Genomic DNA, 23464 nt, shown 5'->3' on the forward strand with positions numbered 1-23464 from the left:
ACGTTCACAAGTTTCTTTACTTAATTCACGTTTTACGACGCAAGTTTTCCTCGTGAGAGCGATACCTCTCTCTCCCCCATTTTATCCCTTTTACTTTTAGTCAGTCAGTGTTAACGGATAACTGCGGAGGAAAGCGAGAGGGGATTCGATCGGGAGCAGGGCGGGCGACGACCGTGTGTGTTCCTGCGAAAGATCCTCGTAAAATCGGCAACGGAATTTCGGCGGCGTTCACAACGGCGAGAGGATCGGCGGAAAATGGTGGACAAGGGCGGGTCGGCTGCAGGGGTTGCGCGCGCCTCCACAGATCAATATTTCATTTCAGCCTCGGCAACCTCCGACCGCCCACCCCATCGCGCTCCCCTTCCCCCCTGGCGCACCTCGCTGCCCCCCCTCCCCCTCTTTCACTCTTCGTCTTTTGCCGCTTTCCTCGCGACCTCGCGCGTAGCTGCGTCTCGCTCTAGTCATCCTTCAACCCTCCCCTCGCCCCCCCCCCGTGTATTTTCCCTTGTTTCCCAGTTTTCCTCCCTCGTTCGCATGCATGCTTTTGTGCCTCCCTCCCTTCATCATTCCTCGTTAGCCTTCCTGCTTCAATGACTTTGTCATCGTACAACCGGACGCGAGAGGTGTTCCATCATTATATCGAATCAATCGTCAATCATCACCGTTATAACGATGTTACAGATATTTAAAAATAGTCGCTCGGTGTCTCACGGCGAAAAACGAAACAGTCGGAAATTTAAATTACCTTTCACGCGCAGTTTCGGAGTTACGTGATTAGAAAAGCCTGTGGCTCTCTCGAAGTGACTCGAACCGTGAAATGGAATTTCCTTCACGAGATAAGCACGATTAGACCGGGGTGACTAATTGTTCCTAGTGTCTATATACTTTCTGTGATAAAGTCGATACATAAAATTTCACGTGGGGGGGGAATGTTGAGGGACATTAACGTGGACAGACTTTACTTTTATCGCATTTATCGACCATCTTGTGGCATCTTTATCTTAAAATAATTGGAAAGAGAATTTGGAGATCAGAAAATCCTCGGGACCGAAATAGAATGGTTTGAGGAGCGTCGACGTTGATCAGATCGATCGGTAGATCAGGTCCGGTCCTTAGCTTCTCTTCTGCCGAGAGACGAGCGGCGCCAGTTTTAACCCAATTGCAATCTTACGATCGATGTTACCGAGAGCACCAGCTCGAGTAGAGAGAGAGCCGCCTCGCTTTCGCTCCGCATTGTTTCAGTTATTCATTCGATGCGGTGCCCGCGCACGGGCCTGGCGTGTGCGCGGCGGACTTTGACTGGGGGAGGAGGAGACGGACACAAAAGTGCTCTCGTTCGCACTTCTCGCAACCGCTCGCGAACTCCCAACGGCGCGGCGCTGCGCGCCCCATACCAGCCGCCTCCGTGCGGTTTTTTTTCAGCTGAACGTGTCCCCAACGTTGTTTTCCGTACCCTCGATAATAGGCCCTTGACATATCGCACGTCGAGCATCGCGGGCACCGAGTTTCCGCCGTGTCATGAATTCTCGTGTAATTAAAAATTATACTCGGCGCGTCCGCGTTCCGCGTTCGCCTAGCGCTAGCAGTTTCCACTTTTTGCAAGTTACGAATGCCAATTGAAAGCGTACCTGCGAGCTAGCGTGCGTATTTGCTTTGTAATTCACGCACATTTTGTGGGATTAATTTTTTCTTTTACTGCAAGGGAGATGTTGCTATTATAATGGAGAGATTATTAATCAATAGGAGAGATCACATATTAATATCAATATCGGATTATATTGAAAAAAAGAATTCAATGGAAACGCGAATGGTTTTTGTACAAGCAGAATTTACGGGCTTGTAAATATAGAAACTTTTTAAACGGCAAACGCACACGTACATTTTGCAGGTACGTTCAGGTACGTTCAGGTACGTTCGAATGTCGTTGCTGAAATAATTAACGTGAAGCTACGTGTCAGCGTCATGAAGTTTTAATTAATGATTTGTGTATATTTCGGAGCGTAAATAAAATGTAGAATTGAGGTGGTTGATAGATGTGGGTGGACGCGATATATTCGCCGCGTTTTTGAATAAACAAAACCATTGTTTTTATTCGACACTCGGGTACGGGGGTTTTTGAGAAGAAAATTGACGAATGACCTTTTGGGGCAGGGAGAGAGAGAAAGAGTGTGTGTGTGTGTGCAGATCTTTCGGCGCGTAAATATACACCTACTAACGCAAGTGCTTGTTTCAACAAATACAAAGGCAAGAATCACAAAGCGGAATTTCTCGGGAGTAGCGATATATTGTAAAATGTAATTACTTCAACATAAACGAAATTACAAGACGTATGACGTTAATAGCGCAGATGCTAACCGACCCAAGTACGTGAATTATAAATAATGACGGAAAATACGTATATTACGGTAATCAAAGAACGAACTTATTAATTATAAAGTGAAAATACCGCGGCGGAGAGAGGCGACGCTCTGAAATTAGATATAAGAAAGTGAAAGCAAATATATCTATTTAATAAACGAAAATTATGAAAAACGAGATGAAATATTCTTATATACGCGCTGGGAAAAGGAGAGCGTATAAACGCGCGGAAATTGTGGAGAGGTTGAGACGTGGAAATATGTTGAGAGATTCGCCAGCTAATTACGAGTGAGGGACCGTAACGTGTGCACGTGTAATTTTCGGAAGTACTCGTCATAGTGCGATTATAAATTTCCAGATAAACATTTGCACACGGCGAGGAAAACGGGTGGCCGGCTCTCGTGGAGATCTAATTCGATTCACGGACGTGGAATTACGAGTTGCGAGTTTGTCGCGGCCTCGCGCCGCGAAATTTTACGGGGCGCGAGATCGAATTTGTCGCTAATGCATACTGATGTCAGGGGGCGAGGAATAACACCACACGGGGTTGTGCGCATACATGTCCGCGATTCATTTACGCGGGCCCGTCCCGCTTGTTTCCGGAGCCGCGCTGCGGGTCGAGTAAACGAAATGCGCGTCCCATTTAAATTTTCACGAGAGGGACGTAATGTCAGGCTCGCGCCAGGCGAGGCGATATTGTCGTCGGTGTGTGTCGGGCGGTATCATTGCTCGCGCGCGATCGAAATTGCCGATGTTAAAGCCCGTGTCGGACTATCGGAGATTGAAGAGTCGCGAATTGGGAATTAGAATTCGGCCAGTCAGGTAATTTTATTTTTAATCCGCTTCTCTGATTGATCGAATTCCAATCTTCATTTTGCGATACTCAATTTTCAGTGCGTAGTCCGAGGCTAATATTTCATTCGTGCGGCAAATTTTTCAAATGCTCGATTGGATACAGACGTTCTCGAAACTCTCGAAATTCTTTATTTTGTAGTCAATTAATAAACAAATGAAATAATAATTTATTACAGTCTCGCTGCTCCGTTTCAGGACGCAGGTTCGGGCGTCGCGTATTCGATCATCCACGTGGGCGCAAAAAACGCGCGGATCGACAGCCTCCGCGATCGATGGATTCGCGGATTCAGCCGCAAATGAATTTCGCTAAATCTAAAACGTATTATAAACGAATTGAATTTTTTCAGTTACCACTAATGACAAATATTGTTTTCGTAATTAGAGAAGTCATGGCGTGAAATTGCATTCAGCGTTGAAATGTGGCACAGGCGGAATGAATGGGACCGTCTGACTTTCCTTGAACCTTGGCATATTTGTGTATCCTTAGCTTAGATTCACAGATCCTCCGGATTTACAGATATCCCCTCCCTTCTCTGGTCACACGTTCCTCGCGTGTCGTGAATCACAACATCCACAAGCTAAATATTTTCATTCATAAATTCCTCGAGACTTTCGATCGCGAGTTAAATTCGAGACGCCGCGCCGTCGTTATCTATTTAGAAGCTCTACGTTATTTTACAAAAGTAAATGTAACGACAGTTATATAGTGCAATATAATTCTAAAAATTTTCTCTTTTCTCGGACTTTGACGCCGGTCGTTGACGGCGGTGAGATTCCCGCCGTTTCGTGGGATTTCTTTTGATTTAAACGAGAGACACGGTTCAACGATCGCGAGAAGGGCGAAAGGGCTTTTATGGTAATCCGGAGATCTTTCAGATCCACCCAACGCACTTATTTTAGACTGTACCTCCGTTCTTTAAGTAGAAAATTGTCTTCGCCCGTGTTTGTGTCTGTGTTTCGAACATTCTGTACAACTTGTGATCACGCAGTACTTTCGCAAATGGATCTATATATATCGTAAACCCTAATTGAGATTGCTAATTATGTAAAATTTTTGTTAATTGTAAGAATCGCAGCCCAATAGTTTTATAATAAATTATGTCAGTTTTTTTCCTATTCTTTTTTTATAAAATTATATTTATATCAATTTTTATATTTATAAAGAATACGATAGAAATACAATTTAAAAAAGAATATGGGAAAAGAATACCGGCACAATTTATTCGCAAAGTGGCGATTTCCCGAGGAAATTGCAGCGCGTATCTAACGATTGGCCGCAGCTTTTCGCGGAAACTCGTCGACAGCGAGAAAAACGTCCCGAGAGAGGGAAGAGGGAAAAAAACGATCGCTTTTTTCCAAGTTAATTTTCGCACAAAATTACGTGAGGGGCTTCAGACAAGCCGAGGTAGAGAGTAGGGCAGGAAGGTAGACGGAGAGAAGTGCAGGTTAAGCAGCGGAACACGCGTGATAGACGTTTAGCGGGTCAGAGGAAGAGAGAGAGAGAGAGAGAGAGAGAGAGAGAGAGAAGACGAGGCGTAAAGATAAAGAGGAGTAGCTTCGACGACGAAGGAAGTTGGAAGGAAAGAGAGGTGAATCCAGGCTGTTTCGCGACGATTAAAACGAGCGAAACGGGAAGTGGAGTCAGCGAGCGATCGAAAGAGAGCGGAGAGGGAGTGAAAAGAGAAAGAAGGCAGGCAGGAAAAAGACGCTGAGGAACCGTCGTCGTCGCGCCGCCGTGATCGTGATCGTCATCGTCATCGTCATCGTCGCCGTCGCCCGTGTAAGCGTGGCGCGACGCGGCACGTCGGATCGGTCCCCGGGACACGGTCGCGGTGCGCCGCTCCGTTGCCCCACCCAGCCTCGTCGAGGAACGGGGCGGCCATGCCGGGGCCGTGAGCCGATCAATACCTCGGCTCGGGCACGAGGTGCAGCGGACGTACACGAGCGCGGCCGAGCGTGGCCGAGCCCCGGCACGAGGCGAGCCGAGGTTCCCCATCATGGGCGGCGTTGCCGGCTCAGTCGCTGTGCGGGAGTGGTCGCCGAGGGATGTATGGCATCGTAACCGCGAGTGTGACCGAGGAATAAAGGAGCCGGCGTTTTAGTTTCTCGTTCGCGTTTAGTCCACGCGCGCGCTCTCTCTCTCTCTCTCTCTCGCGCCGCGCGTGTCTCCCTCCGGTTGGTAGAGGGAAAAGGAAGAAAACGAAAGAGAAAAAAAAGGAGGAGGAAATCCCGAGGATCGTCGTGCAGTAGTCCGCAGCCCGTCGTTATCGCGGCACGCAACGTTCCTTCATCATCACTTGTCCCTCCTCCGCGCGCTCGTCTGACTCTCGAGCCGGTGCACGGATCCACGCACAGATCGTGTATTTACTTCGTTATTTATTGTACAAAGGACTATAAGAGCCAATAGGTAGGTGCACAAAAATCACGGTCCTGCGTTGTGTCGCAGTTGTGCTTTTTTTTTTCCCCCCTCGTGCCTGGTACTCCGTTCTCGTCTAACGTGTGTCCCTCTCGCTCGCACGCTTCCGCGCCCTCTCATTCTCTCTCTCGGCCGCATGCTATAAGCGTGCAGGTCGGTCGGGGCCGCTTCTTCCACGCACTCGTCACTTCCTGCGTGACCGAATCGCCGCCGGCGGCCGACGTCGAGGCTTCTGGATCGTAACGCCCGTCGCTTATCGGCGCTCTCGTGGGAAACTCCGACTCCGGTCGGCTCGGAGCAGGCCGAGGGAACCGAGGCGAGCCGGCTATCGATCTCTTCGCGGCAACGTACTGCGTCGTAGAACGACCGCTCGTAACGCGTGTTCTCTCCGCATTGACGCGTAATAACGGAAGCTCGCGTATCCTCCGCTCGCCGTGATTCGCGATCGATTTTCCCCCTCGATATAGCCCGCTCGCTCGGTCAATCAATCGGGCGGTTTCCCCTATCCCGATCTAATCCCGATCGATCGGCCTCGCTGATAATCGGCTGGGCGTCGCGGCGGCGTCGCCGTCGGAGAATGCGGCCGGGAATTTCGTTCTCTCTCTCTCTCTCGCCCCCCCGTGAAAGTAACGCCGTGGCGCTTAACTTAACGGCTGGCTCCCTCTCGAAAAGGCGGCCGCTCCGCTCGCCTCCGCGGCCATAACCTCAACCCGGACGGCACGACGCGGTTGATAATACCCGCCTCCCCTCGCGAGCCGGTCGGGCACGTCTCTCCGCCGACCTTCGTCGCGACGGCGGCGGTGCTCGTCCGCCTCCCACGAGAGCTACTTTGCATGGCTAAATATGTCTTTGCGCGGAGGATGACCGACGTAGGTTCGCCATCGAGCTCTCTGCGAGGTGTCCCCATTACCGCCGGGCGTGACGTTGAACAAGGGTTCCCCCGATGTAGTAGCGGAAGTTTCAGGGGTCATTGTCATACGTGGTGAATCTCTTTTTTTTTTGCTTTATTTTTAATTACGTTAGCCATTTTTAAATAAAATTCCGTACTCAAACTCCGCTTGGAATTTAAAGAAAAACGAGGTCTCGGTAGCTCTTTATTTTGACTCCGAATGTTTTCAGATTGTCGAGCATTGAATCTCCGGGAAGCCAATCACCCTATACGAATTTTCTTATTGAAATTTCGTTCGGTGACAGTATAGACGATTTCTTATATTGCGCGCTCGTTTTAGATCGATCGCAATCAATCGTTTTTTAGCGTGCTGCTCGGCCTCCTTCCTTCTCTTTGTTTCGGACGGATAGATTCTATACCGAATCTAATAATCGATCGATCAATATACGATTTTCCCTTTTCTCTATCTCTTTCTCTCTCATTGAGACATGCAGATCCTATGCGCCGATCGATCAGTGGCCTTGAGATCTCGTTGAATGCGAAGTCCGTGTTCTTATTTCCTAGGTGTTATTTATAGCCGACGGTTCAATGATATTTTACGCTTCCATTTCACGTGACTATATATTTATGGCGACAAGTAGCGATATCGACGTTCGATGTCGACGAGAAATTGCGGCATAATTTTTAAAACGAGGATAAGGTTTTCAATTTTAAATGCAAGAATCCGCGGTGCTGCTCCGAGCAGCACGTCCTCGCATCCGATCGAATTTATATACAATATTTCGACGGACGATCACGACGTGTGATCGATATCTATCGCAGCCGACAGCTTGGGTAGTTTTAGAACAGATGAGAATGGAGAGGAAAATGATTACTCGTTAACGCGCGCGTCCAACCTTTAACGAATCCGCGGTCGCGGAACACGATTTCACCGCGAATTACATCGCATGTACGCGCGATAGGAATAGAAACACGATAAGCGTCTGTCGTCGTAACATCTCCGGGCGTTGCGCGGATATAGATATTAATTTTATCAGTTACCGCGTTTATCTGCGCCTACACATCATGTTTTACTTCGCTGATAACGCCGCCGTCTCGAGTCTCTCGCCGCCTCTCGCGTATTTGCGAAAGTCGGGAAAATTGCGCAAAAATCCGCGATGTACCGTCCCGATCTTGCCGCATCTCCGCTTCTCTAAAACGAGTCGCACGCCGACTCGTTTCGTGGCGATCGATCAATCAATCGATAATTAAATCCACTCGCATAAATGCATAAACTCTCGAACGGTGTACGTTTCAAGAGGGAAACTTTGCCATCAGTCATTTGCCTCGTGCATTTGATCTATTATAATTTTTATTAATAACGCGAACACACATTATGCATGCGCTCGTGAACCCTCGGATAATAATACTTTTCCAGTTATTTTAGCCGCACTCTCGACTGAATGCTGTGTGCTATCTGTCAATCCTTTTTGGGACGGATGTCCTAGAATTCGATTTTAATTTTAATGGGTTCAGTGGCCAATCGACGAGATGAATTAATTTCTTATACTTTCAGACGTGATATAATTTTAACAGGAAAGTGAAAGTGTGAATTTTAATGCAGAGTGAAAAAACGATAAGAAAATTATCATTCAAAAAAAAAGTTATCTAGTCTATAAAACAGTTTTTTATCACATGAAACACTTTTCTCGGAATAATTTTATATTTAAAAGCATCGTTTTCTTTTTCTCTCTTCATTAACGTTTGCTTGAATCGCATATCTCACATTTCTATAAATAATTCCATTGGCACGTGAGAAGACGTTGGTTTTACGACGCAGTCGAGCCGATATATTAATGAATCGCGGGGCGATCGCGTGCGTACGGCAGTGGACGGTCTTTACTCGGAATCGCAGCCTCGTTTGCCAGGTTCGCCGGCATTCATAAAAGCTTGCAAAAGCCTCGATTACCCACGCGTGACGCCAGCCGCATTCTTCCCGCGCGCCGAGAGGCGGAATGGAAAAAGTGCATTTACTTTCAGGATCGTGTGTCGGCCTAACGTGTTTCGCCACACGGGAATGACGGAATAGGGAAACCTACTGCGTCACGCTGCGACAACAATTTGTACGAAACTTGCTTTGAGACTCGCTTGCATCCGACAAGATTTCTGATTTTTCGAAATTGACAACGACGTTTTCCAGGACGAGTATAGACATATCCAGTCAAGTACTATTTTTCTTAAAATACTTTTCTCATTTGAAAGAGAGAGGATAATTATTACCGCAGAAAAAAAAAGTTCGAATTGAATCACTGCCGATAAAGATCCGATTCGAAATTGCGAAGCCCCGATAATATGAAAGACGAAGACAGGTAGGCTGTAAATATGTCCACGCTTGCAGATTTGCAGAATTTATTTCCCCACTTCTCTCTTATCGCACCTCTCTTACGGAAATCCGCTACTCTCTTATCGCGCCTCCGAACGCGCTTTGGTATAAGGATCAGAATTGCATGTAACACATTTGGAAGCGATCTCGCGGGATAACTCGGTGGGAATTGGAACGAGTTCACGCGCGCGTATTGCGCGAGAAGATGCGTTCCGCTCGCGCGAGCCGCGCTCCGCGCCGCGAGAGTTCTTCGTGCCAGAAATATTTCGGCGGCGACGCGGGGCATCTCGACGTCGTCGTCGTCGTTGCTGCCGTTAAAACTCGCCGAAGCCAGGTGATCGCGCGCGCGATTAAATATAGGACGACGCCGAACGCACACCTATCCGCTCTCGCCCAATATTTTCTGTCCGGATTTCTTTGCGCGAAGCCGAGCGAGACGCGATCGATCGATATTTCCCGTTGAATTCGCCTCGCCATCGAATCCGGTTATCTCTCGATTGAGAACCGTCGCGAAGTGTATACGAAATAAATTCTGCAATTAAGGGACGACGAACGCCGCCGGTATCGCGCGATCGTTTACCTCGCGAGAGAAACCGCGAGTCTCTCGCATATCGCGTAACGCATCTTCGCGCGTAACATGCCTCCTCGCCGTTTCTCACGGATAATTTGCACCTTTTGTTACCTCGATTTCGCGTAATACAAAGTATTACAAAGTTACCGAGTGTTCGTTCTCTCGTTAATTAAACTGCCGTTCTCGGTGCGTTTAATAGATGACCTTGAAAACTCTACCTTGATCGTTTAGTGATAAATTAGACTCTACTCCCTTAGGACATGATCGTATATAGAGGCGAAATTGATGTCATCGATCATAGTTCGCGTAATTTCCTAAGATAAATGGATGGTGATCAATTTAAAAAAGTTGAAGGAGGGAAGTTTGCAAAAGGACTCTATTCGGACAAGCTTTATCCAGTATGATTAATTATATTTCGTACTACGAAAATATTATTGGAGTTTAATTATTTGTTGGGAGTCATTATTCCTCTCACGAGATACGTCGGGCGTTTACTTAGGAAATTCGAGTTCTCGCGGAACGTCCATCCCCTCCTCCTGTCCTCGGGTGCATCTCGAGAGAGCGGTGAATGCCACTAACCGGAAGCGTATTAATGAGAAACCGGATCTCGGGCCTTTCCGTCGTTCGTGACCCGGAATTTTTGTCGCCTCTCCTCGTCCCACTCGCTCTGCGAAGGAACTGGGCGTTCTGCGTCGCCGCTTAAAATATAGAACCGTGGATAAACGCCGATCATCCGTTCAATATTAATCCGAATTTATTGCGCCATCGTCAATTTATTACAACGCGAGCGGGGGCGAGGAGAATTTATGGATCGCGACGCCGGGCGTCAAACGACACGATTTCCGGTATCAAAAATCTCTCGGGCGCGTTGAAGTTTTGAACGATGACATCAATTTTGTAGAATCTACAGCCAAAAATCTTCGGGACAAATAGTCTTAATCTTCTAAACTGCGTAAGCGCTAAGAATTCGCGATCTCGACCAACCTTTTTGCGCTAGAAATGTGAAAAGTTTATGAAATGTTATGCATATAAAATTAGACTAGTGTGTGCCTGAGCGATTTGGTGAAATAAATTTATGTAAATCTAGAATTCATTGCGAGATACAGGCTGCGTGACATTTAATGTTTGCGGAACGTAGTACCAATTCGTCAGGAATTTAATATATATCCGTGGAACAAGTAAACGCGCGCGGAGCCAAGTATTTCTAGAATGTATAGGTTTACAAAGACGTGGGATCTACGAATCGCGTGCAATTTGTAAATTCAAGGCACTGGTGAAACAGCGTGTCGCGATGCGTATTTCTGTGACATCGGCGATTTATCCGGAGAATCCTGGAATTCATAAAGCGATACTACTTTCACGATGAGTAACGGTGCAATTGCACATAACAATCGCGATACGACGCGCATACCAAACGCTAAAATCATCATAGGAGAATTTTATTGGATTTTTTTTTCACATAAAAATTGCAATGCGTTTATTATTACGAGACAAAAGTTGCACGCACAACAGCGATCGACGCATCAACGTCGCGTATTTTTTTTGCTCTCCCTTTTTCCATGCGACACAGGTGACAACAGGGCGTTACTTCCGGCATTCTCCGACTCCTCCATCCTTGACAACAATTATCCGGTTCACTGAGGAAGAAATGCTCTTAGTCACATGCGATTAGGTGCAATTGCACTTTGACTCGTTACTCATCGCATTATTTTAACGCCAAACAACTAGTCGTATCCCCGTATCGCTTCTCTCGTTAGGTAAACATCCGTTCATGCACATTCTGCATTCTTGCGGATATTCAGCGTCATTAAACTTCGCAGAACTGCTTGCCAGTTTTTCTCCCGCTATTTTGTGGGAGTTAAATTCTCTTCGACAAGTTCGAGAAGATATTTTGAGAGAAACAAATGCGGAGCACACGTAATTTCGAGTATTATTTAATTTAATAATTGTTATATATATAGATATTTTATTAACTCACTTTTTTTTTCTAAAAAAATTAACGAGTATAAACATATATGAACATTGGGAAGGATGAATGACGAGGTCGGAAATATTGTGAAGCCTTCGTTAATGATGATAAGTTTTTGTAATTCTTTGGTACACTTATAAGGAGATTCTCCAGAGAGAGCAGGCCGTCTACGTTCTTCAGGGTTAAGTGGCCCTTAGAGCTCTCGTGGGTTTTTCGACGGCACCGACCAGCTTTAAAGCAATGAGTCATCCTACCACGCGATCATATCCGGTTGCTTTTACACCAGATTATCTGTGGATATTAGACGATGTCTTTTTTTTTTTTGCCAACCCACTTCCCTTTAAGATACCGTTGTTACAATTCGTGGAATCGGTTAACTCATGGAATTATATTAAATTGTGGAACTAAACCAATAATTTAGACGCAATATATGTATTAAAATTGTCATCGCTATTTACCTTTAATTTTTCAAAATTTATAAAATTTATGAATAGCGAGATTTTTTTGTTTTTATTTATATTTTCCAAGTAATTTCTTTATGATATTTTTACTGTTGTAATTATCTAAAAACTCAGATATTTATAGATTAGTTATGTAGTATCGCTCGTTAAAAGTGAACTTTATCGACGCGTATGGAAACCTCGATGCGCATCGTCGAGAAACTTTTGCGGCGCAACGTGATCACGTAACGTATTTAATTTACAAGCTATTTTTACGAAGGAACCTCCTCTCGTGCGCCACGATGTATTTTTAATTACCCTTCCTATGAACGCACCGTGGAAAATCTCCCTCGGGAAATCGTCCGATTCACCGGTCGGTCTTCGTGTTTCAGTGTCTTGTCCGCGATGTCGCTTCGCTTTTGCCTGAAAATTAATTCAGTGAGAAAGGAGTTTTAATTTTTAAAAGAAAATTACTTCTGTCCGGCAACTTATTCTTATATCTTTACCAAGAATGCGTTCGCTCGGAGGAGAATTCATTCACGGCGAATTTATTCGCAAAATTCCATTATAATTATTTAGATAGAAGATTATTTCAGTTTCTGAAAGAACAAACCGATTAAACTCGTGTTACTAAACAACGCATATATATGAGGTATTTAAAATGGGAATTAATTTGATTTTTTCACGTTTACAAGAATTTGTCTCTCACGACACGATGGTCAAGAAATTGGCGAGGAAATTGCGTAACAGACCAGTTTGTGTGAAGGTCGTTCACATCGCTGCGAAAATTATATCCTTCGATTTTCTTGCGTGGACGGCGCGTTACGTTTTGCCTGATATACAGTTCATGAATGCGTCTAGCCTCGCTTCCCAGTCCGCGATGTAATTCGTTCTTTCAATTCTACGGCATGAATCACCGTCGTTTCCTCTCTCTCGCGTACTACAACGACGACATAACATTCCGGTACGGTATTACGACAACGGATGGTATTACGACGTCCCGTTGCTTCTTACAAACGTGCAACCGACATGAACCTAGAAACTCAACTATTTCAGAACATACGGAGGTTTCCGCTTTTGACTGTGGAATTCTGTTCGTCTTCTTTTCGAACTACGTTCGAATTAAAGATTCACGAATCTGATCTGATCAGCTGCCAGTGACTAGGCGAAAGTGCTTTGCAGGAGTTCAATCTTTCAGGAACTTGAGCGCGAAACTTTCAAAACTCTTACAATCATAATTTGCTTATTTTTGTTGTGTTGCATCTCTGCCGCGAATTGTTTTCTACTTCGTAAACGATGCATCTCTGAAAAGAAGACTTTGAGAGAAGACAAAGGTGAATTCGTCATTCAAATCGCGTGCACTTCAATGCCGATGGCAGACGTGATTTACGTTTTCTCGGTAACAGCTTATTGTTGACGCACTTCTGCCCGACGACGACGACATAATCGTCCGCTCTCTTCCCCGGTGCATCGAACGTGCACTCGCCTCGTTTTATCCGTTCATTTTATCGAGCAGACGGGCTGATTCTCTTATCGGCTCACGGATTCACACGCACGTGCAATCCGTCGACGAGAGATATTACCTCGCTGACCGAGTCGGCCAGTCCGCGCTGGTGATTTATTCCGTTCGAGCGGCAGATGCCAGCCAAATAAAAAAGAAAAGGGAACAAAGGGAGAACGATAATTGCCGTCCACGCGCCTCCGCCATAAACGATCGAGGGCCGCTCGAGATTAAGATTTAAGATGGTCGTTAAACGTAGAGGCCGCAGAGGGTATATCGATTTGAATTTCGCTCCTTCGATAAGACTCGATTGAGTTTATATTAATTGTTTTCGAGTAAAACGCTCCGAAAGAATAACAAATAAAGATAAGGCGATCGTTGCGTAAGCAGGATAATCTCATATGGTCACGCCCATCGATCCATTGATATCCGGTGATAGTCTGTCTGTCCGATTGATTAAAACGACAGATTAGAGTTGGAGATAGATTGTAATTTTCAGCGTCGTTGTGCGTGATAAAATCAGAAATTAATTATGTATTAATGCTTCTGAATGAAAAAGAGAATATTATTGATTAATTTTAATTCTTGAATGGACAGATGCCGAATAGAAGTTGCAGCGATGTGATTCGAAAGAGAGAAGTGGAAATAAAAATAGTGCTTATCTCGAAAAAATAAGGACAACATTTAATAATTATTAATATATTAATAATTAATAGTTCGAAATAAACTGTTTTAAAAATAAAATTGAAATTAGATATTTATGGTTATTGCAAGATTGTTATTTAATAATTAGCAAAGTATCATTTTACATTGAATCCTCATTAGTGAAATTAATTTGATTGAGAATTTGATATCGATGTTCAAAGTTACCAGTCACGAGGCATTACGTAACGTAGCTTTTGCTAGATAGCCGCAAAAAGTGTTGGCGTGTATCGATCGGCGGTGCCCAAAAGGGCTACGTGATCCTCGACTATTTCATGGCAAATCTCGCTTTCGTGCCGGAAATAGTCGCTTTTTTTCAGACGGGTTTCCATGGTAATGCGATTCTCGGCCGCGGTAACACGCGTGTGGGTGTTGCATTCTTATAACGTAGTCTTTTCTTATTGCAGCGTTTATCAAGTCACGTAGGTACGTATGTCATATCAATTTTCTCGGTGATTAAATACTCACTCGATTCGATTGTAGAAAATACTTCGATTGGTATCTTCGACAGATGCTTAGCTTTTTTTCTATGACCTCGGTCACTTTTTTCTTTCGCAGCGTTACGAATGCCGAGAATTAATTACGATTAATACGATAATTGTATAGTCGCGCCGTAATTGCATTGTAGACTGCGCTATAATTGTATAGTAACGGTTGGAAACAAGTGCTAAAATAAGAAACAAATCATAGGATAATATCATGTTTTTCGATGGAAAAGAAATTTCAAGACAAGAATTCCTTCTCTTGGTATCTTTTCACCTTGAAAGTTGAGATCTGTTTTTTCCTGTTTATTTGTCAGAGAAAATTCTACATGAATATTTTTTGTCAGAGAAAATTCTACATGAATATTTTTTGTCAGACATGACGACGCCTGGCAAACAGGTCGGCTTGAAGATACATAATTGTTCAGCATCACCAAGAATGTTCGTTTTCTTTTCAAGACGAAATCCCCTGGAGAGAACGTATAGGATAAAAAGAACTGTATGATTTCTCAACCTCAAAATCTCAAATCGTGACAAAAATAAACGTCGCTTTGTTTGCTCTATGGTATTTTTTAGGGGTATTTTAGTGTCTTCCCGTTATCTCGATAGCACTGCTGCGTCTCGGAATGTTCCGGGGATAAAAGGACTTCGTTGCACGTGACTTAGAAAGGGAAAAGGTCGTTCTGTCTCGGGCAGGAACAGACGTGCGTCGATCGTTTGCCATGTCTAACGAGGCCAGTCCCGTTTCGTGAGCGGATCCGCAACATCGTCGTCGTCGTCGTTGTCGTCGTCATCTGGCTTCTATACGCGCGTCGGTGTGCGAGAGACCTATTCTTCCCGACCTCTCCGGGGACACGCGACAAAAGGAACCCAGAGACGACATTGAAACGCGAGCGCGGTCGGTCGGTCGCGCTTTGTGCATCGCGTGTTGCACATCCTCCTTCTCCCCCCCGATGTCTCTCGCTATCTCGACGTGTGTCTCCATTCGACAGCCTCTCTGACCTGCTCAATACCGACACGCAAGTTTTCTTGCCTTATCTCTCTTGCTCCGTTTATCCTCCCCGCGCCGAACGCGATAATTCCCGCTGAAATCGCTCGTGTGAGCGTTTAGCGCGGGATATCATCGTTTTGCATCGCCGCACGATTTTGTATTTTGGAAAATACGAACGGTGCGATGGATCGGTCTAGACACACGATCATGGAAAAATCTTGGTTCTTTGAATCCTATGATTTCCTTTTGTATTTGATCCCTCTTGAGTCCCTGAAACTTCGGACGTGAGAACGCTGTATTCTTGACGACGTAAAATCCTGAAGTTTTGGAATGTCACATTTTTTTTTTTTTTTTAACGCACTATTATATCGATGCTTTTAAACAAAGTTGCAATCTCTTTATTGGATCTTAGCGTTTGCTACGTAGGCAATTTTGAAGATTTGCGACCCTTTTATCTTTTATTAAAAAAAAATTATTTTATTTTATTTTCATAGCCTTCTTTTTCCTTGGCTAAATGCACTTCAATTTTTGATAAGTGCAACGAAATTTTGACATTGACGTCACGCTCGCATAAAAGCGGAAACGCGAAAGAGCCCTCGCGAACAACTCCGGACTTTGAAAATTCGACGTTCCCGCTGACCTCGCGTTCTCTTCTGATTCCAGCCGACACAATGTCCGTGGATAAGGAGGAATTAGTGCAGCGTGCGAAGCTTGCCGAGCAGGCGGAAAGGTACGATGACATGGCGTCCGCGATGAAGGCGGTCACCGAGACGGGAGTCGAGCTGTCGAACGAGGAGAGGAACCTGCTCTCGGTGGCGTACAAGAATGTCGTAGGAGCGAGACGTAGCTCGTGGCGGGTAATCTCCTCCATCGAGCAGAAGACCGAAGGCTCCGAACGCAAACAGCAGATGGCCAAGGAATACCGGGAAAAGGTCGAGAAGGAATTGCGCGAGATCTGCTACGATGTATTGGTAAGCGAAATACACACTCTGGTCGCCCTTTTTTTTTCCTGTCCTGAAAAGCCGTATTGGCCGCCCTTTTCTTTTCGCTTCAGCGAGAATTATTATATACGCCTGAAAAGACCAACGTTCGGAAAAGACACGCCCGCCTCGAACTTATTTTGAGTGATAAATTCATTTTATCCTTGAAAATATTATCTTGTCACAATATTTCTTAATGAATATATTAATTAGTAATTTACTTCATTGATAACACAATTGACATTTATGAAGCATTTTTATTGTTATAAATGACACGTTTGTGTGCTTATGAATTGATTATTTGCATTCTCTGATTATATCTGTTTCCTCGGGAAGATGTGGAGATGTACGTTTATTTGAAAAGAAATAGAGCGAAGAATTTACATTTCTGCCTCCGATCGACGTGTGCTCGTTACATATACGGCGTGTACGCGCAATTCGCGTGTGCTTACCCGGCGGTCAGGCTCATTGTGTCGCCTGGGGTATTGATCGAAGTCGAGCTCTAGACAAGAAAAGCGACGACACGGGCGATAAGAGATGAGGCGCGCAAGAGGCATTGAAATACGGGGCGGAGGAGGGAGGGGGAGGACGGGCGGGAAGCGCCGCGTGTGTTCTCTCTCGGGAAGTAGGAAAAAAACTGCGAATTGTGTTTGCCGAGGAGTAAACGTGTTTGAACAAATGTCTTGGCGCGACCCAGATGATGGAAGACTGGCTTTTAACGTCTCTCTCTCTTGTCTCACGGTTAACGTAATTCCTTCGATAATTCATCGACGTAATTTGGAGGACGCGCGAGAAACGAGAGACACTGGGAAAAACTGGGGGTGCCTCATTTTTATATTAAAATAAAACGAATTAGCAGTTTCCTATTTTTTTCTATACCTTTTTTCCTCCTTTTCTCAGACAATCTTTGCCTGCTGTGAAATCGCGCAACGGGACGAGGTGCCGCGGTTTTCGCTGTTCTCGCTGTACGCGAATCGATAAACAATCATCGAGAGAGTTATTTTCGAACGATACGTTGATGCTGTATAACCGTCACGCTCGCGATTAGACCGTAATAAGGTTAATTGAGTCGACTCTGTGGTCTTGATGAAGCGAACTTCAGCGGAACCGTTTGGGCGAACCTCTCTCGCGCGCGCTTTGAGCCGCCGCCCGCGTAGAGAGCTAGCTTCTGCATTCGATTCGATGCCTACGATAAACGTGCTCGTTAACGACAATGCAATCGCTCACAAACGTAACGTTTCGACGTTCCCTTCACATTTATCGATTATCTGTCGTCACATATCTCTCCTGTACCCCGATTCTGTAACTCTTAACGACAATTCGGTATCGTTATATTGTCGTGGCGCAGCTTTTTTACCATATTTATATTACCATAAAATATTTGCGCAACGACAGTATAACGATACCGACACTGTCGTTAAAAGTACGGAATCATTGCCCTGGGAAAACGTTCCGATAAGATATTACAGGAGCATTAAAAACTATAGTCTCTCGAATAATTATAGATGACACGACTGTCGTGTATGACTGTCGAAATAATTTGCAGCTTAAGAGAAAGATAAAGTAATAGTGAAAAATTTTACTTTGTGAAAGTAAACGTAAGAATGCGAGAAAAAACAATATTCTCTTTTGACTATCTTTAAACACTATAATTTAATGTCTTGAATGAATTTACATCGGATAATTTACATATTATCGCTACAAATCGCGTTTTGTCGTAGATAATCCCGTTCTCGATTCATTCCGCCGTGTATCTTAATCGTTTATCGCGTATTAATTTTGCGCTGACGTACGATTTCGATCGTTCGAGATTCGATCTCGCGACGAACAATCTATCAACGCCGATGATGCATTCGTGAGAACTCGGCGCTATATTTCTACGTCTGGGAACATTAATTTACATCCGAAAAAATTCCTGCTCGTACGTTGCTCGAAATTAATTTCGCGGGGGTAGTGTGGGGTGGGGACGCGTGCACGTGCTTTCTCACGGATTCGCAATATCGTATTTCAGGCGGTTGGCACACTGTCGCGGGCTTCCGCACTGTTGTGAGTATTGCGGACCTTCTATATCGTGACGATGTGTCACGTTTTATCGCGCATTCTTGTGCCACGGTTAATAACGGAGTAAATAAATTTCTCAGTGCGAGTAAAATCGCGAAAGTAGAATCGCCGCTCACAGTAATCTCGCATATTGATTTGCCGATCAAATTATAGTCGTATTAAATATGAAATATGCTCAATATGATTTTAAATTTGACATATTTTATATCGTAAAGATTTAATTTATTGCTTCCGTTATATCATGTTAAAATAGAGCTTAAATAATCAAATTTGACAATCTAATATACAGCGATCAGATCTCAATGGAAATATTTTGAGCGGGGAAAGCTATAAAGATCGCGAGATTGATGTCTATATTACGTATGGGTAGAAAGTTAGCTCACAAAGTAGTATTTATGCTAATGCTTCTTGCCGTGCGTTTAGGCTAATCAGTCTGCGTGTATTGAATCTCTGATAGCTTTGTCACGCTATTTTATTAGATCTCTATCTTTCACCGCTATATCTAATGAGCATTCATTTAGATAAACATCGTATCTGTTTTAAATAAGCGTGATACGTCAGCGTTGTTTTTTTACACGCCGCGCGATATATATCTTTTAAAATATTTGTGACATAAATATCTTCATTATTCGTTATTATTGAAAGTAGTTACGTGTTTTTTATTGTATCATATGTTAAATTAAAATTTATTTACACGATACATTAATTAAGATTAATTGAAGGCCATTTATATATAGTTGATTTTGTTTTTCACGCTTTTTGCGCTTTGTATTTTTATAATGGCCTTCGGTGCTTTCCATTTTGCATTTTATTAATTGCTATCCGGGCTTTCTATTTCGATCGATTCAACGAAGCCGAAAGAGAGAGAACGCGTTCGAGAGATTGGCGAGACCGGTGTGTCGCCTTCGTTCCCTCCGAACACGAACGCGCCGCGCCGAGAACAAGCCGAGTACATTCCGCTCCTTTTTCCGCACCGGTGCGGCCGTCGCGATGTGTTTCCTGTTCTCCATACATAGTCGACGAGTCCCGGAAAGGTGTCGGTGAAAATCATATGCTGTTGAGTAACCGGCGCTCGCGCGCGCGCGTCCAAAGGGGGTCGCGCTCCGAGAATCGCGACGGGCGGGGGGAGGGGAATCGATAAACGAGTAATTTCGCATAATTACGATGATTTCATCCTCACGTGAGTTACTCTTTATCCTGAAACGTACGTACACCTACGCGCGCGGGATTCCAGAATACGCCCGCGGTTGGATATTCATCCGTCTCTACCTTGTATTATTAATATTGCGCTGACCGCTACTCATTTTTTTGCGACGCATCTTTTTCTCTTATTTTACAATTTTATTTTATAAATGGGAAGTTAAAAAATAAAAAAATGTACAAATATGCATATAAAAGTTTTAGACGCGAACACATATGACGAGAGCAAATTTGTTATTTGTAGCAGATAAACAAGAGACGAATGTGCGTAGGTAGAAGTTCAAGGAGTACAAAGATCGGTTGAAGTTTGAAAGAAAAGCGCAATCGTCAATTACAAGGAGTCGCTTTCTAACGGGATGATCAATCCCGTGATGTCTTGCTCGCCGGAAAGTACCTCCCTGCACCTTCTCTAACAAGCGCGACTTCTTCGTCGGAGATGGGAATCCGAAGGCGTTCAGCTACGTCCGAAACGCACCCGACTGCCAGCACTCCGTGCTGCTACTCGTTAGCGATTCGTTACTGCGTAGTCGTCGCGTACCAGCGACGCGATAACGAAACGAGGAAGTGCGACTACGAAAATACCCCGGCTTTTATGCGCCGCGAAGTCTCATTAGCATAGCGTGTTCCGTCGAGAGCGCATTGACGCGAAATTTCCAGCCGTGTTAGACCTACCTCTCTCTTGGTGTGTTAATTAATTCCAAGTAACAACAAAATAATCTAACTTGTAGAAAGCAATTATAGAAAATGTTTTCCACTCCCCCCCCCCCTCATCCGGTTAACCTATTTTCCAAGGGAGCGAGAGACCGCTCGCAATATTTTCTATTCGCTGAAACAACGCTGAGTGACTGCGTCGTAATTTGTACATTGAAATTTTCCCCGGCGTTAGATTAACACGAGATTACATGTAGATTGTAGAACGTCCGACTTTTGTTCGCGGAAAATGTCGCGGAAAAGGAAAAAAAGAGTGAATGGCACGGTTTTTATTTTTTTTAATCCTCATTCCTATAGTAATTAAGCCTGTAATGAAATTATATTCGCGTTCGAATGGACTCCGCTGGAGTTAATTGGAAGGATGTCTCGTCGCTTATTTTCTCGCGTTAAACGCTGACGCAGTTAAGATTGATTTCCGCCAGGATGATATAGACTATATAGAGGGATCAGTTCGGTAGCGGGCGGGCGGGCATCTCTCGTATAAAAATAAAATGTCAACGCGTCGAGGAAACGAGGTGGATCTGTGACTACTGCGGGACGCCCGCAGGACTAACCTTGCCTCGAGCCTTCGAGAAACTCGTTTGCGCAAGCAATACTCGTTTCTCTTCCGCGCCCGGGGATCGTCTTACGCGATTCTTCGTTGACAATCTTCCGCACACACGCTTCCTTGCTCGCGATCTCTGAAGGGTGAAGAAAACTCCGCCGGATTGGATTTCACATACCCACACACGCGCGCGCCCGCGGGTCAATTACGAGTTCCTTCTATACTCGCTTCGCGATTTTTACGCCTGTATTTCCTCCCGTAAATGCGACGAGAGGTCCCACTCGCTTCCGTCTCTTCCGCGTACAAATAATTATCTTCAAATAATTTCCTGCATTGAAATAATTGTTTCCTTATTTAATTAAGCTGCTTGCTGCAGTTATTTGTTGACATGAAAAATCTCTACGATCGGCATGTTGAAAAATGGTCTTACTTCTTACAGGAGAATAGCATTATTACTTTCTCTGAAACGTCTTTAATCTTCTTAAGCTATAAATAACTTGTTTCTTCCTGTCTCGATAATGATTCGGGAATTACTTAATTCCTTTTGATATCGTTCCCCGAGTTCTCAATCTCGCGTCCCTCGCTGATACTTTTCATTCGTGTAGAGACTTCGCGAGACGAGATATTAAAGCGCGACCTTTCGAACTTTGTCGCTCGGAAGCTCACGGAACTCATTAAACTCGGCGAATTATGATCTATACCCGATGCCTTTCGCGAGACACGCGCGCCACGGGATTCCATTCGATCTCCGTTCTCGTTATACGCGGGTGATATTTTCCCAGTATCCGGAAATAAGCGGAAACGGAAGAGGAAGCGGGCACGCCTGTTCACCAGACGAATGTACCTCGGACCACCGGAAATGGCACGTTCCGCCTCGTAATAGAGGCTCTCCTTCAAAGGAATTAAATTCGCTCGAGGCTGTTTTCTTTTTACGGAGAGAAAAAAAAATTGTGCCGCGGGTCTTTATTTCGATGCTTCTTGAATAACGCGATGTCATGCAATGAATAGCCTATTTGCTTCTCGCCGCATAAATGTACTTGATTTAAGTCTCATAAATATTTTCGAATTTCTTTACCGGAAGAAATAATTTACGATTCAAAATATAAATTAGACGCAAATTAGAAAAATGGCATTCGCCGTGCTATTGTTTGCTAAAGAAACGGTATGAATATTCGACACGAGTGTGTTCGGAACGAAGCGCGACCTTAATATTTCCACCTACGGCGTTATCGCTACCGTATATTTCGGATTACGTATATAAATCGAGGCGGGAAGGGGAGGAGGGAGTACGTTCTAGATATCTCTTTAATTAAACAACTTGTAAGTTATCCGTTTTAATTTTGTGCGCGCTCGTAAAGGTGGCCGCTCGAAGAACAAGCGCGCTAATTGCAACAAGCTCGCGGTACTACGACGACGACACGGGGGGGGGGTGAGGAGGGAAAGGGGTCGGATTTGAGGAGGCACGCGGGCGCACGGGAGATGCCGCGCGTCAAACGACGAAACTGGAGCAAGGCTCCAGCTGAAACGCAATTGCCGGGCGATCGGAGTCGTGTTCCTGTTTCTCCTCTCCTATACACGTCACCGTAAGCGTGGCGGCTATTGTACTTGCGCCTTGACGTAGCCACCGCCGGTTTCGCGCTTGCGGTTTAATAAAACCGAGTTATTTCTAACCCCGATAGACGCCGCGCGACGACGCGGATGGAGAGAAAACTCGTGAAAGTCAGTCGTCATCTCAAATAAATTGTCGCGTAACAAAACGGCTTTAGAAAATAAATCGGGAGGCGGACGTTAAGTGGGATGAAAGGGAGAGAAAGCAAAAAATAATGCAGAGAATGCATCGGGACGCAAATGCGACGCGCAATAAGAATTTCTGAAATAATATATGAATGTCAGACGATCGATTCAAGACTATAAGGAATTCAGATCGAAATCGAATGTTCGCTTTATGACGACGATGTCGATTTCACGGATACGTTCTCTCCTCATTTATTATTTAGCTTCCGAAGAAACGCGTTTCGATAATATACCAGCCGCGATTTTGCCTCCCTGTAAAGTCATCGAGGGGGGAGAGGGGGGGGGGTGGCGCTTGATTAAAATTAATAAACGCGAACGAATATACGGGAGGAGACTTCTTCGGGAGTGACTCAAACCGGTCTCTCTCCTCTCTCGTCGGCGGCGAGGTTCGATGCGCGAAAGAGAGACGGTGAAACTCTCGGCGGGCGATGACGTACTAGGCTATCTCTTTTTTTTTTTCCCCTCCACCTTCATTGCGACGCGGGTCGCGCGCGCGCTCGCGTGATTATGCGACGTAATTTACGACGGCGCGTCCGCGCATCGAAATGCGACGATTTGCGCGGCGACGCGGCTTTTTCGAGACTCGTCTCGCACGGCGATAAGATAACCGGAGCTGTTAAATTAAGAATCTTGCGGGA

At 44.9% G+C, this 23464-nt stretch overlaps 1 protein-coding gene across 4 annotated transcripts in view; it reads left to right on the plus strand.

The window, feature by feature from the left end:
* The window catches only part of LOC105452050 (14-3-3 protein zeta), a 50353-nt gene that overhangs the window by 17885 nt on the left and 9004 nt on the right, over positions 1-23464 (plus strand). For 3 of the 4 annotated variants that reach the window (XM_011692857.1, XM_011692854.1, XM_011692856.1), the window contains exon 2: positions 16200-16507. In XM_011692857.1, the coding sequence (XP_011691159.1) occupies positions 16208-16507 (300 nt within the window). In that variant the 5' untranslated portion in view covers positions 16200-16207. Of the gene's footprint in view, positions 1-5226; positions 5621-16199; positions 16508-23464 lie in introns of those variants that run through there. The other variant, XM_011692855.1, reaches the window with a different exon arrangement.

The sequence above is a fragment of the Wasmannia auropunctata genome, unplaced genomic scaffold, assembly GCF_000956235.1.
Source record: "Wasmannia auropunctata unplaced genomic scaffold, wasmannia.A_1.0 LD336038.1, whole genome shotgun sequence".
Taxonomy (NCBI): Eukaryota; Metazoa; Arthropoda; class Insecta; order Hymenoptera; family Formicidae; genus Wasmannia; species Wasmannia auropunctata.